Below are 13307 nucleotides of genomic sequence, written 5' to 3'. Positions count from 1 at the left end.
TACCCGCATGCGCTCAGGGACCTGGTCTGGGGATAGTGGAGCGTGTTGTGAGCTGTGGCTTATTTACATACTTAAACAGGCATCTTGTTTTCTTTACACAATAATTTTTGAATTGAACAGGCCATGGGCGGATCACCCAGCGGACCTGCGCAGTATAATCGCGGAAAACATCAACACTAGCCCTGAAAATTGCCCAGAGCCATTTATGCTGGTTTGACTCGCCACTTAAACGTCAAATAAAACAAAATATACCCAGAGGAATTTAAAAAAAATGCGTAATGTGTGACAACCACAGTCATCTTAATCGATGACTCAGGCACAGACTATTTCACAGAAATATCAGGAGAAATATTGTATTGCTATTTACTGGGGATTTATGAACTTGTATTGATGCTTTGTCTGCGTGTGGTGCAGCAAAACATTGATTAGACCGTCTTACTTCAAAAACATATACAAAGCATGAAGCAACAGAAGAACAATGCAAAGACTTTTTCTTTTTCATATATTTGCTTACTATCTCTGATATCATTGCTGTTTCTGTTTATTTATGGAAAAAGTAAACATGTAAATCAAGAACACATTTCCTTATATCCCCACCCCTTCCTGCATGTTGTCCATTGATCTATACCAGGATATATATCAAAATATACCAGGAGTACGACGGTTTTCATCCCACTTTGAATAACCGTACCTTATAGGGAAAAGAGTGTGCCTTTTTTAATTCTTAAATTAGACCTATATATGTGTGTGTGTGTGTGTGTATGTATTTATATATATATTATTTTATACTATTTATATATATATATATATATATATTTATATATATATATATAATATATATATATAAAAGTGTCGTGCTTCTGAAATTCAATACTTCAGTTTTTAATTTTATCATTTTACCCCTTCATCCAGAGTCATGGTGGGCTTGTGTATACCCCAGGTGTTGGTATTCTTGGACTGGCTGACAGTCCATCACAGGGCTAATATAAAGAAACAGACAACATACTCTCATATCTACAATTGTGGTCAGGCATTTACATACATCGAACACGGGGATGAATGAGCTTTTACTGGCTTCTTTGAACTTTTCATTTTCCAGGGTAAAGTATACATCTTTATTGGCTTTGAAAAAATAAAAAATGGCTACACCAGTTTGAATTTGTTTTTGGATTTTCTTGAATCCACACAGTGTCAAAAGTCTTAATCCTCAAATACATACACCCCCACTAATGTTTGGTGAAATGTCCCTTAGCATCTTGCACCTTGACCAGATGCTTTTGATAGCCATAAGCAAGCTTGTAGTTGGATATTTGATCGCTCGTCAGAATTCATAGAGTTCATTTAAAATTATTGGTTTCCTGGCATGGACCTGGCTTTTAAGCATAGCCCACATATATTTAATAATTTTAAGGTCTTCTTAAGTAGTACAGATACTAGTGTTAAAAAAATACCCCAGTAAAAGTAATGAAGCAACTTCTTTACTCAAGTGCAGGCTCTGAAGTGTACTCAAAGTAAGAAAGTAAAAGTTAATTTCCACCAGCTATTTTTGTGCAAAGCTCACTGAACCTGTAATAATTAAATGATAGTATATAGGAAACAAACTTTATTTCAGTCTAAATTCAATTATAACAAAGGCACTACACATGAATCAGTTAAGTAAAACATGAGAAGAGAAAAAAAATTAAAAATAGCTCTATTTTCTGTTGCCTACATTGTGGAGGGTGATTTTGCCTCTTACCAGGAAAATGGGGAGGGGGACGATGTTAAAGTGGCATTCAGCAGGTGGGAAACTCTAAAATCAGTTTTAGTGGCTTTAGTGACTCACAGCTCAGAATAATTTCTATTGAGAGCTGCAGCAGATTTTCTTTGTGTACAGGCTGTGATCAGCTGACCTGTGCTGCTCTGAGGTTTACTGTGCTCACCTGAATTATGCAAATTCTCTAATTAAGATGAAGGAACTGACCTCCCAGCCCATTGTTTCTTCAGTGGTGCTAAGTTTCAGTCATTATGCAAATGCAGTGTTTATAAGGTTGGGGAAACCTGCAGTCAGCTGAGACTGAAGAAGTCACTTGGATGAGTGAGGAAATGTTTCTCCCACTGAAAACGCTACGTCCAGATGAACAGAATCAACGTTTGGAGATTTACTTACCTGGATGATTGAGCATCAAGACGCCCTCACCTGAATTCAACAAAATGTAAGCAGATGTTTCATGAGTCCTCCATAAGACACTATAAGGTTGGTATGAAGGTGGGATTCAGTAAATGAATCTAAGCAACATCTCTGCTACACTTGATGTGATCTAACTCTGACCATGAAACCACAGCCACTGTCCTCCGGTCACACACTTTTACTGTGAATAACCACAGTACTGCAAACTAACCTGTTTATCCTGGACTAACCTGCAGAGTCTTCTCACGCAGTCTTTAAATAGCACAGTTAGTATGCAACAGGTTGTTGTGCAGCACGTTTCAGTACATGAAAAAAACACGTCACACGTAGAGACCCAATATTTAATTTTAAAACATGAGGACTTACATGTAAGCTTTACAGCAGTCCTTGCCTTTAATATGACCTCCCTTCTTCCTCTTTCTTTCTCCATCGTGGAGTGAAGTTAGGTCTCATTTTTTTTCTCTTCCTGTGAATTACAGCAGCTGGACCTTTAAGCTAGCAACACACTGTGTGACAAACTGTGTTTAATTATGTTTGTTGAGCTGATAGAAACGCTGCATTTAAGATGACCTGCCACTTAAAAAGCATCACTCCATTTATGTTCTTCTAGCTACTCTTTTGTGGGGTTAGCTCGATGTTGAAGGCCTACAACTGCATCTTATGGACGGTGTTGTGCTAACTTTGCCTGTTTTGAAAATGTAAGGAATAGAGAGTACAGATATTTATTTAAAAATGCAGACAGTAAAAGTAAAAAGTTACCCGGAAACAAAATTACTCAAGTAAACTACAGATACCTGAAAATTCTACAGGGCAGTTTGAAGGCCGTTCCAAGATCCAGATCCCTTCCAGATCCAGTGCGTTTGAGGTCACTGACCTGTTGTTGTTTTTTTACCCAACCATGTCCCAAGTTTAAATTGTCTAGCTGCTGACTTCATATACTTAATTATTCCATCCACTTTGTGCACCGTACCAGTATGACTGAGAGCTAAACAGCCCCACATCATGATGCTACAGTTTGAAACAAAGTTGGAAAGCCTCATTCATTTTCCTTCAAACATACCTCTTGTTATTGTAGCCAAGTAGCTCAATCTTTGCCTCATCTGACCATAAAACATTTCTCAAGAATTCCTTTCCATGTGGGCAGCTGCAAACTTCAGCTGAGCTTGAAGGTGCTGATTTTGGAGCAGGGGCTTCTTTCTTGGTCTCGGTTCGCAATTTTATACAACTTGCTTCACAATGGACAGTGAATCTGGTGTTCTGGAATTTTCCAGTTTATGGCAGGTTTGAGCCTCGGTGCTTCTTGGGTGGTTTCTCAACATCATAACCAATTCCCTCTGCTCTGGGAGCAACAGTTTGGCTCTTCCTCCAGACCTCGGCAAAGTGGTGACAAATCTAAAAAACTTGTACTTTCAGTTTTTTAAAATGGGTTAAAGTGGGTTAGTGTTATGCTTGTCATATGCTCATGCTACGTGCTGATTGTCCTTTTTTCTGTGAACTCACTGTAAAAAAAACAAATTATTGTTACTGTTTATCTGGTACTTAATTACTTTGGTGTAGTATTAATTTTAATGGCAGGAGACTTAATCAATGTGAGGACCTGTAAAATAAAAATCTATGCACTCCTTCACATTTTCCAAACCTGTCCAGTGGACTGGAGTGCAGCCTTTGCTGGGCCGATTCTGGCCCACGAGCCGCATGTTTGACACCGCTAGCATATAGTATATAGGCAGCTCTGAAAAAACATTTTGCTTCAGCTGATTAATGTCATGGTAGATACACTTAAAAAAACAAACAAAAAAACATCTTCTGTGTTGCTGACGGCCCGTGTCACTGTTTTGCACGGTAACAGAGTGGATGCTAGAGTGGATAATAATCATAGTGGTCAATTGACATGCTCTGCACAATTTTGTGTGCATTTTTAATTTACTGATATTACAACATGTAGGAATTTAATTAAATGTTCAGTACATTCAAATAGTATTCATAGTTTGGTATCTAAATCCTAATATTGTTGGACAGCGTAAAAGTGTAAATGAAAATAAAACATTCCGGCATGATGGCTGGGCTGTTACAATTCCCATTTCAGCTGGTTCAATTCAGTTCAGTTTTATTAATATAGTCAAAAGGTGTCCAAATAAAGCTACTTTCACTTATTCCCTTGTCACAGCACGAGTTTACCACTGGACACCCTTCCTGGCGTAACCCCAAGGAGGATTTGTGTCTCTGACTAGAACTGAACCAGATACCTTTGTGCTTGCAAAGTCATTGTGTAATTCACTACACTATAGAGCCACATTCAATAATACAGGTGTCCAAATAATTCTGTTTAAAATGTTGCAAAAGCCAGATGTTGCAAGCGGAAAACATGTCTCATACCTTTCAATTGTACATTAAATGCCTAAAATGGTAACATGTAGATGAAATTTAAAAAAAAAAAACAGAATGCAGAGAATGCAATCACAAACCCATATTTGATCTATTTTAATACAACATAGAAAACATTAAATATATCAGCTCATTTTAAATGAAATGGCAGCAACAGATCTCAAAAAGCCAGGATGGGAACAACAGACAGTTGGAAAAGTAAGTAGTAGTAAAAATACTCAGATGATAGAACAAGAACATTTTTCCGTGGGCAGCGTGACAACTTCAAATTCAGCCGTGCCCCTTTTCATATAAGACTTGTTTGCAAGCAGCTTGTTAAAATAAATTTGCAGAATAAAGTCAGGGTCATTTTAACACTTATGTAAATATGAAAGTGATGGTACATTCAAAACACTAATTATGAACATGAGAATGTTGTGTAGCAGCGGCCGGCACTACATGGAGAATTTGGACAAAATTAATTTAGCATTATTAATTTTATAGAACAATTCAGAATAAATTATTAAATCATGGAAATTAGTTTATTATTTGTCCCGTCCTACCCGAGCCTGCTTGTGCCACAGGATTCTTCCTGTTAAAACTTTTTTCTTTCCCACTGCTGCCGAGTGTTTTTTTCATATTTCTTATATGATTGTTGGGATTTTCTCTGTATTATTGTTGGGTCTTCCCCTTACAATATTAAGCACCTTGAGGTGACTGTTGATGTGATTTTGTGCTATGTAAATAAAATTGGATTGAACTGAACTGAACTGAACTGAATTGAATGTATCATGAGAAAATAAACGTGGCAACCTGCAGGGCTCATGGTCCGACCACTGTACCTAAGCAAACTGAAACCAAACAACCTCTGGCTAAGCAGATACCACAACACAGAAGAGCTAACTCATTAGGCCAGGCAGGGAGGAACACTGGTTTCAGCAGGGAGTCAAGGAGGCCATTTATGTAAAAACTGAAAGACCTTCTCTGAATTGAGGAGGGGCCTAAGAGTTCATCTTTCACCATCTTACAATGCTGTGATTGCAGGAATCCCCTGACTCTCTGTGAATGGTACTCATGACCATTGATCAGTGGTCATTGATCGGTGGCCATTGATCAATGGTCACTAATCAATGGCCGTTGATCAATGACCACTAATCAGTGGTCATGAAAATTTGCAGAATTATAAGCATAAAACTGACCTCACAGCCTGTTGTTCCTTCAGTGGTCCTACTGTGAGTTGTTATGAAACGTACTGTTTATAAGGTTGGGGAAACCTGAAGTCAGCTGAGAGTGAAAAAGCTAAACCTCAGTGGTTAAAGCTTTCAACCTCACACGTATGAAAGGCTGAATACTTTAAGACTTCATCAGTCTGTAGGACTGCATCATCAAGGGCTGCGTCTGAATGCCACAAAGCCTCTGACTGAGCACACTGTATTAAAGCGAAGGTCACTTCTTCCTCCCTGCACAAGTGCCTCATACAGTAATTTATTTTTCAAGCAGCTTCCTTCAGCTTCAGCCAACACAAAAAGAGGTTAATTATTTGTTCAATTACATTCATTTGCTTTTTATGTTGGGTGTGCTAGAGTAGCTGCTAGATAATGCTTGTTATAAAATTTTCAATACAACACTGCATCCTGCAGGTCAAACTGAGCACAACAGCAGCTGCGGACAGACAATCTCGCTTTCCAGGAAGGTCAAAATTTCAAAATCCATCCAGTTTTGTAAGTTAATAATACTGAAACACTTGAGAGAGACACTTGAAGTTTTTTGTTGTTTTCTGTTGTTTCGTTTACATCTGTCTGTATGTTAAATTGAATATAAGCTCTTTTTCATGTGTATTCCCTGCTTATCACTTTCAGCTCTAGTTTCTAGGTTTAATCAAAAGCGAAACAGATCAGTGATTGGAGCAGAGGTGACATGTGACTTGTAGCTGCTAATTTATTACCTGGAAGAGTCAACTTCTTTACACCTGGGAGTTCACCGTGAAGGTTAGGCGGGTTCTCGCTCTTGGACTGAAAGCATAAACTTTCAATTTTTTTAAAAGTTTTTCTGGATTTTTAAAAATTCTCTTTTATAATCAACGATGGACAGGCAGCTTGTATGGGGAAAGCTGTTTCTGATACTCACAGGTACGCTTTATGCTTTATGTTTTTTCACTTCTGTGAAAACCATTGCCACACCTTTATGGTATTATCGCCTGTGTTAATCATTAACCCAACTTCTTGCTACTCACCTGGAACAGGATATCGTTTTACTCAAAGGAGACATTCAGATTTTTCTTTTCGACAGCTGCCTTGAAATAAATGTAAAAGTTTGAGTTGGTCATATTCATGAAACTAGTTTTTAAAGTGATCATTAAAGAAGCACAAGAAACTAAAAGACACTGGTCATTCCTTTTTATTCCAGTGCTGTCCTGCTGCAAGAGTATTCAGGTGTCCATTCCAAAAAATGAATATGAGGCTGAAAAAGGAGGCAGCATTGACTTGACCTGCTCCTGGGTCCCTGCAAGTCCCTCATTGACCGACTATGTACTCACATGGGAAGCCTTCCCAGAAATTAGTGGAGACCCAATGGTAAGAAGGGAAATTACTGCACTAAATACTAAATATATGTTTATGTAGACCCTTACTGATTTTACTCAAGATTCCGGGCTGTTTTGGGATTATAGTATTAATATATAATATAATATAGCATATAGTATAGTCTTAAATATGCTATAGTCCTAAAAAGGACAGTTACAGTTTTAATAAAATAGAATTTCTATGAAAAGAAAAGTGTGTTCTACACTTTACTTGAATGTAACATGGTTCCTTCCTACTAATATTGTAATGATTTTGTCCCAGTGGATAACGAACAGGTGAATGACTCATGTATGGTTTCATGTGTATAAACTACTCCTTCACCTATCAGATAACCCAGAAACAGGATTAAGTCTACATACAGCTTTTATTTGCCCAAGCTGTTTCTAGTTCCAGGTTGTTCCTAAAACAGTGCGTTTTACCTGTATAGAATAAAATCATACATATGCCTCATTTGCATGCCGTAAAGGGCTTTACGGGCTGTTCTGCATGTAACCCACTGTATTTTGTAATATTTACAAACATTACTTCCATAATTAAACTAAGCAGATATCTTATGCTTGTTTTTATTTTTCTCAAGAAACGTGTGGCTACTGCATGGTATGGCAAACCGGTTGAAATTTCCCCAGCTTATGAAGGCAGAGCATCCTTGGACGTTGACCCTAACACTCGAGTGAGCACACTGCATTTAACACAGCTCACCATGCAGGAAAACCGCCATTTCCAGTGCAGTGTCCTTATATATGGTGACGATGATGGAACAACTCGTACCACCACCTCCCTTGTGGTCCTGGGTGAGAATTAGCAAACTGATAGATTAGCCTCTTACACTCCAAAATACAGTCTCAGAAATGACGTAAAATCAAAACTGTTGTTTATGCTAACTGTTTTTATCTTGTAGTCCCTCCCTCTCCACCAATCTGCAAGCTTCAGGGAAGTGCAGAATATTTTCAAAATGTTACACTCACCTGTTTGTCTGAGGAGGCATCCCCAGCACCCACCTACGACTGGAAGAGCTTTAGCGTCGACAACAGTCCCAGACAATTTCCACCTAAAGCAACTCAAAGTATGCTCTTCTACTAGCAATATGTCACTTTCAAGTGCTCTGTGTAAATACAGCAGATTGGAAAAAAAGGCATTACTCGGCACTGTTTCAGCTAATCTTTGTCATTATTTTTCAGAGGATGGAGTCCTATCTCTCTTCAATATAACAAGGGAGACATCTGGGTACTATATTTGCACATCACAAAATCGAATTGGTTCTGCCAGCTGCAACTTTACTTTGGCTGTGATGCCTGGTGAGCATTCCAACTTCTTTTAATTCAGTTTTGCAGTTTACACTTATCTTCATTTACACCAGCTGCAACAGTTGACAGTTTTGGAACAATGTTTCTTACAAACTCATTGTAGATACCAAGATGACATCTTAGTTGCAAATGTAGTTGACATTTTTGGTTATTACCTCAAAATTCAGACACATATAATTCGAACAGAAATAAATAAGTCAGAATTTCATGATACCTAGTTAGCTGAAATTGCGAGATACTAACCCCGAAATGCTGATATATGACAAAATAAACAAAACCAAAATGGAAGCGCTTTAAGCCTGCATTCTTTTTAATGGCCACCAGGGGGCAATAGCTGTGGTTAATAAAAATCTTCAGGTCCTATTGAGGTCTATGAGAAAGCAGCTTTTCGCTTGACCTTTGTAAACACTTTCCTTTCATATTAAAGAAAACATTGAGCCATTTTGTAAACTTTGTCCAGTCTTAGTTTCAAAGAGTCTTAGTTTTTTGGGGGTACGTTCATTGGCTAACAGGTTGTGGTTGACAAGCCATCACAGTGAGTGCAGAGTTCTCATTTCATTATAAAAAGAGGCAGCTTGTCTGAGGACTGCTGCCATATTGACATATTGGTCAGCATTTTATTATTTTACCATGACCATGTGATTTAAATTGCCTGACATAATAATTTAAATAATTGCAATTGAAATTCACCTTCTCCAAAACATAACTTGACAACCAGCAACAGCTCAAAGTTAATCTTTAAACCCTGGATGAAAGGTTTAACCCTGACTTAACTATATTAACTTACTTTTTCTCCAGCCAGCATGAAAATTGGGTCCACAGCAGCTATAATAGGAGGAGTCCTCGCAGGGCTCCTGGTGGTGGGGATTCTCATCTTCTGTCTTTGTCGGAGAAGGAGCAAGAAGAATAAATATCCTGAGGGGTATGTACTGTGTGTTCTGGATTTTTCTGTCATTGTAAATTGTTTTAAGCAATTTTTGATTAAAACAATTATTGAAAGTATCTCAGTCAATCAACCATCCAGCTCCTTCATGTGTTTGTCTCCTAGTTCCCCTGAAGAAATGAGGTATTACGACCAAGATGCTGCCGAAGGTGAAGAACCATACTCAGACAACAAGTCAAACAGCGAGAAGAAACAGGCCAGCCAGAATGAGGATAATGATGTGGCACCTCAAAATATTTCCAGAGTCGAAGAAGTTGTGCAGAAGTTTGCAGATGATCAGTACAGTTACAATAGCAGCAAAGAAAGGTATGAAGGCAAGGGCAGTGATATAGACTCTCACCGGTACCAGGACGACCAGCGTGACCATTATGGTGGTAACCGGGATCGTCTTGATGATCAACGCGAACGTTACGGTGGTAGTAGAGATCGCCTCGAGGATCAACGTAATCGTTACGGTGGTAGTCGAGATCGCCTCGATGAACAGTGCGATCGTTACGGTGGTAGCCGGGATCGCCTTGATGATCACCGCGAACGTTACGGTGGTAGCCGGGATCGCCTTGATGATCAACGTGAACGCTATGGTGGAAGTCGTGATCGCCTTGATGATCAACGTGAACGCTATGGTGGAAGTCGCGATCGCCTTGATGATCGCCGTGACAATTATCGCGGTAGCCGAGATCGCCTTGACGATTACAGTCGACATGACCGCGGTGATCGCTATGGTGGTAGCCGAGATCGACTTGATTACAGTGACAGAAACCAGTAAAAATCTTTTACTGCTTAAGTGAAACCTGCAAAATGAATTTATGTCTTTTGCCTTGTCCCCCTCCCCTCAGCCCCAGCTGGTTTCTTCCTATTAGAAGGGAGTTTTTCCTTCCCACTGTCGCTAAAGTCCTTTTTCATAGGGGGTAATCTGATTGTTGGATTTTCTCTTTATTATTGTAAGGTCTTTACCCTACAATGTTAAGCGCCTTGAGAAGACTGTTGTTGTGATTTGGTGAAATTTCAATAAAATAAAACTGAATTGAATGCATCATGAGAAAATAGAAATAGCAACCTGGAAAGCTCACAAAACATGTACAAACTCCAAAACACGTACAAACTCCGAAGCACGTACAAATTCTAAAGCACGTACAAATTCCGAAGAATGTGGAAACTCCAAAGCATGCACAAACTCCAAAACAAATGCAAACTCCAAAACACAACGGAAGTGCTCCAGGACGCTAGGGGCAGTGTTAAGCAAAGCACACTGACTGTTAGCTAACGTCAGATTTGACTCCACCATAAACCAAGCATTCATAGTAATTAAAAAGAAATCAAACAAACAACAGTTCGCACATTACCTTTCCTATAAAGCGTGGTTGTTCTATTCTTGCAGGTGTGTTTATCCTATCCAACTCCATGTGTTTGCAACAAACTTGCCGTTTATTTTGCAAATCAAGCTCAACACTGCCCCTAGCATCCTGGAGCACTTCCGTTGTGTTTAGGAGTTTGCATTTCTTTGGGAGTTTTTACGTGCTTTTTGGAGTTTGTACGTGCTTTTTGGAGTTTGTACGTGCTTTGGAGTTTGTACGTGTTTTGGAGTTTATATGTGCTTTGGAGTTTATACGTGCTTTGGAGTTTGTACGTGTTTTGGAGTTTGTACGTGTTTTGGAGTTTATACGTGCTTTGGAGTTTATACGTGCTTTGGAGTTTGTACGTGCTTTGGAGTTTGTACGTGCTTTGGAGTTTGTACGTGCTTTGGAGTTTGCACGTGTTTTGGAGTTTGTACGTGTTTTGGAGTTTGTACGTGCTTTGGAGTTTTTTACGTGTTTTGAAGTTTGTACGTGCTTTGGAGTTTGAGCGTGCTACCACCATAGGTATTTGAGCCAACTCAACATACATTACACTGATGGAACTCATTAAGTTGAATTTTGATTGCTACAAAACTGCCCAAAAGTCTTGAATGACCCCTTGTTCTTCCCCTGAAGGGAGAGAGTATGTAATCGAGTTCGCTTGTCTGTTTGTCTCCTTGTTAGCAGTCTATTGCCAAAGTTGTAAAGATATAATCTTTTTTTTATGGATCATCTTCAAACTTCGCAACAATATACTAGGCCAACAAAAAGCACCTAACTCACAGATTAATCCAAAGGGAAAATTATAAATGGATTGTTTAACACCTTTCTACTCATCGGAGCAAGTGCTTTTTTACTACAAGTTTCATTAACACACATTCATGAATGTTAGAAACAGCGATTTCTAACATTTACCCATATTTACTCAAATTCCAATGGATACATCAGAGGCAACTGAAAGAGTCGGGAAGAGTCAGGTATTGATCCATTGTCCCTCTAATCAGTAGATGACTAATTCCATCATCTGAGCCACAGCCGCCCCAGTGTGTTGGCTGCTGGCAACTTAGCAAAGAGCCAATTTGAAATTGCATCTTTGGGCACTTTGTTACTACCAGGCTGTAAAAAAGAAGAAAAAAAAAGAAAAAGAAAACATAATTTGATTCCATTAGTTTTCTGTATTAACTGTAACTTTAGACCTTACTGCTAACTCCGTGACCGAACAAATTTCAGTAAGTTTGTTTTACACAACTTTGCTGTAATACACCATCACATGATCAGATATTCTTGAAGGACATTGGTTTGCTGTGAACATGGCCTATATAACAAATGTATTAGTGTTAATTTTCACAAAAAGTTTGATTAATCCTTGAATCCCATGTTCAAATTTATCATAAATGTTAGTTTGTTGTTATTGATACATTTACTGCCATTATTGGTCAGTTCGTGCATTTTTTTTACTTTCTTTTCACAATGCAAAATGTGTTCTTTTTGTATTTTTGAGTTCAGCTCCTTTTTATGCTTGAGATGAAAGTGTATGCTGTTAGCTATTTTTCTAACAAAAATTACTAATTTGTTGTTTCTTCTTGTTCATTATTTTAAACTAAAAAGGCTGTTTTATGGTGTTATATGAAACCAAAAAATTGTGATTCGACTGTTTTGCTCAACTCTTGTATTGTGTCAGAAAATAAAATCATTAGCAAACTATATACTGTGGGATGGCTTTTTTTGTTCACAAATTGAGCTTGTGCATCTTAATATTACATGTGTTTATGCAACACTAAATAAAATCAAGTATACACAGAAAACATTGATATTGTGTACTTCCTTGTTGCATTTGCATTTTGCCGTCATCTGCCGTGATCAGTATTTTGATCAATAAATAAACAAATAAATTAATAAACAATATCCATATCTCCCCTCCAGAAATGTTGCAGACCACACCAGATCACACCAAACCACACCGTTTTCCTTCAGCGGCACACAAACTGAAATCAGGTGACTGTTGTGGAAGTTTGCAGGAAGAAGAAACATAAAGGTTTGATGTTTTTTTCTTTCTATCCACATAGTGTTCAGATAACTAAAGAACTTTTGAAATGGAAAAAAGACATAATGGTAACTGTAATGTAATTACTTAATTTAGTACAATAACAGTTACATTATTGCATTACTGAAAAGTATAACGCAATTACAGTAATGTGATTAACATCCAATACTATGCACTAAAAGTAGTTCTTCAACTTGCTTTGGTAAATTCTGATCAACATGATTAAGCCTTTGCTTTAGGTTTGATAACTTAAGCATTGAAAAACTGTCAATCTGATGTCAAATCTGACGTTAAATAGGTGATACAAACTTGCTTTTGCAAGTACCATTGTAATGTGTATATAATCGAACTGAGATTCTCTACGGTGAAAAGGGTTGAATATGTTTGCAAGCAGCATATTCCATTAATCTTAATTGTAGGGCACTGCATGTATTATGATTGGGGCTGAGCCACCCTAAAAGTTAGAGCCTAGAATCGCCCCTGCAGACACTTCTAATCAACCTAATGCAGGAGCCAAAATTATCCTGCAACCGAGACACTTATGACATACGCTGTTTTTGTGCCGA

The 13307-nt window shown here is 38.2% G+C and overlaps 1 protein-coding gene across 1 annotated transcript; it reads left to right on the top strand.

Annotated features, from left to right (window-relative positions):
- Positions 1-6515: 6515 nt before the first annotated feature.
- LOC102306369 (cell surface A33 antigen) lies at positions 6516-10837 on the top strand. The gene is made up of 7 exons (XM_005942212.2): positions 6516-6663; positions 6941-7107; positions 7694-7907; positions 8015-8179; positions 8295-8411; positions 9219-9342; positions 9469-10837. Exons 1-7 carry the CDS (start codon positions 6618-6620, stop codon positions 10127-10129), a joined length of 1494 nt encoding a protein of 497 aa, XP_005942274.1. The 5' UTR covers positions 6516-6617; the 3' UTR covers positions 10130-10837.
- Positions 10838-13307: the final 2470 nt, after the last annotated feature.

This window comes from Haplochromis burtoni, unplaced genomic scaffold (assembly GCF_018398535.1).
Source record: "Haplochromis burtoni strain Fernald_Lab_line unplaced genomic scaffold, NCSU_Asbu1 Contig_333, whole genome shotgun sequence".
In the NCBI taxonomy this organism is placed as follows: Eukaryota; Metazoa; Chordata; class Actinopteri; order Cichliformes; family Cichlidae; genus Haplochromis; species Haplochromis burtoni.
The sequence above is the reverse complement of the archived record's forward strand: the minus strand, read 5'-3'. Positions and strand labels throughout refer to the sequence as shown.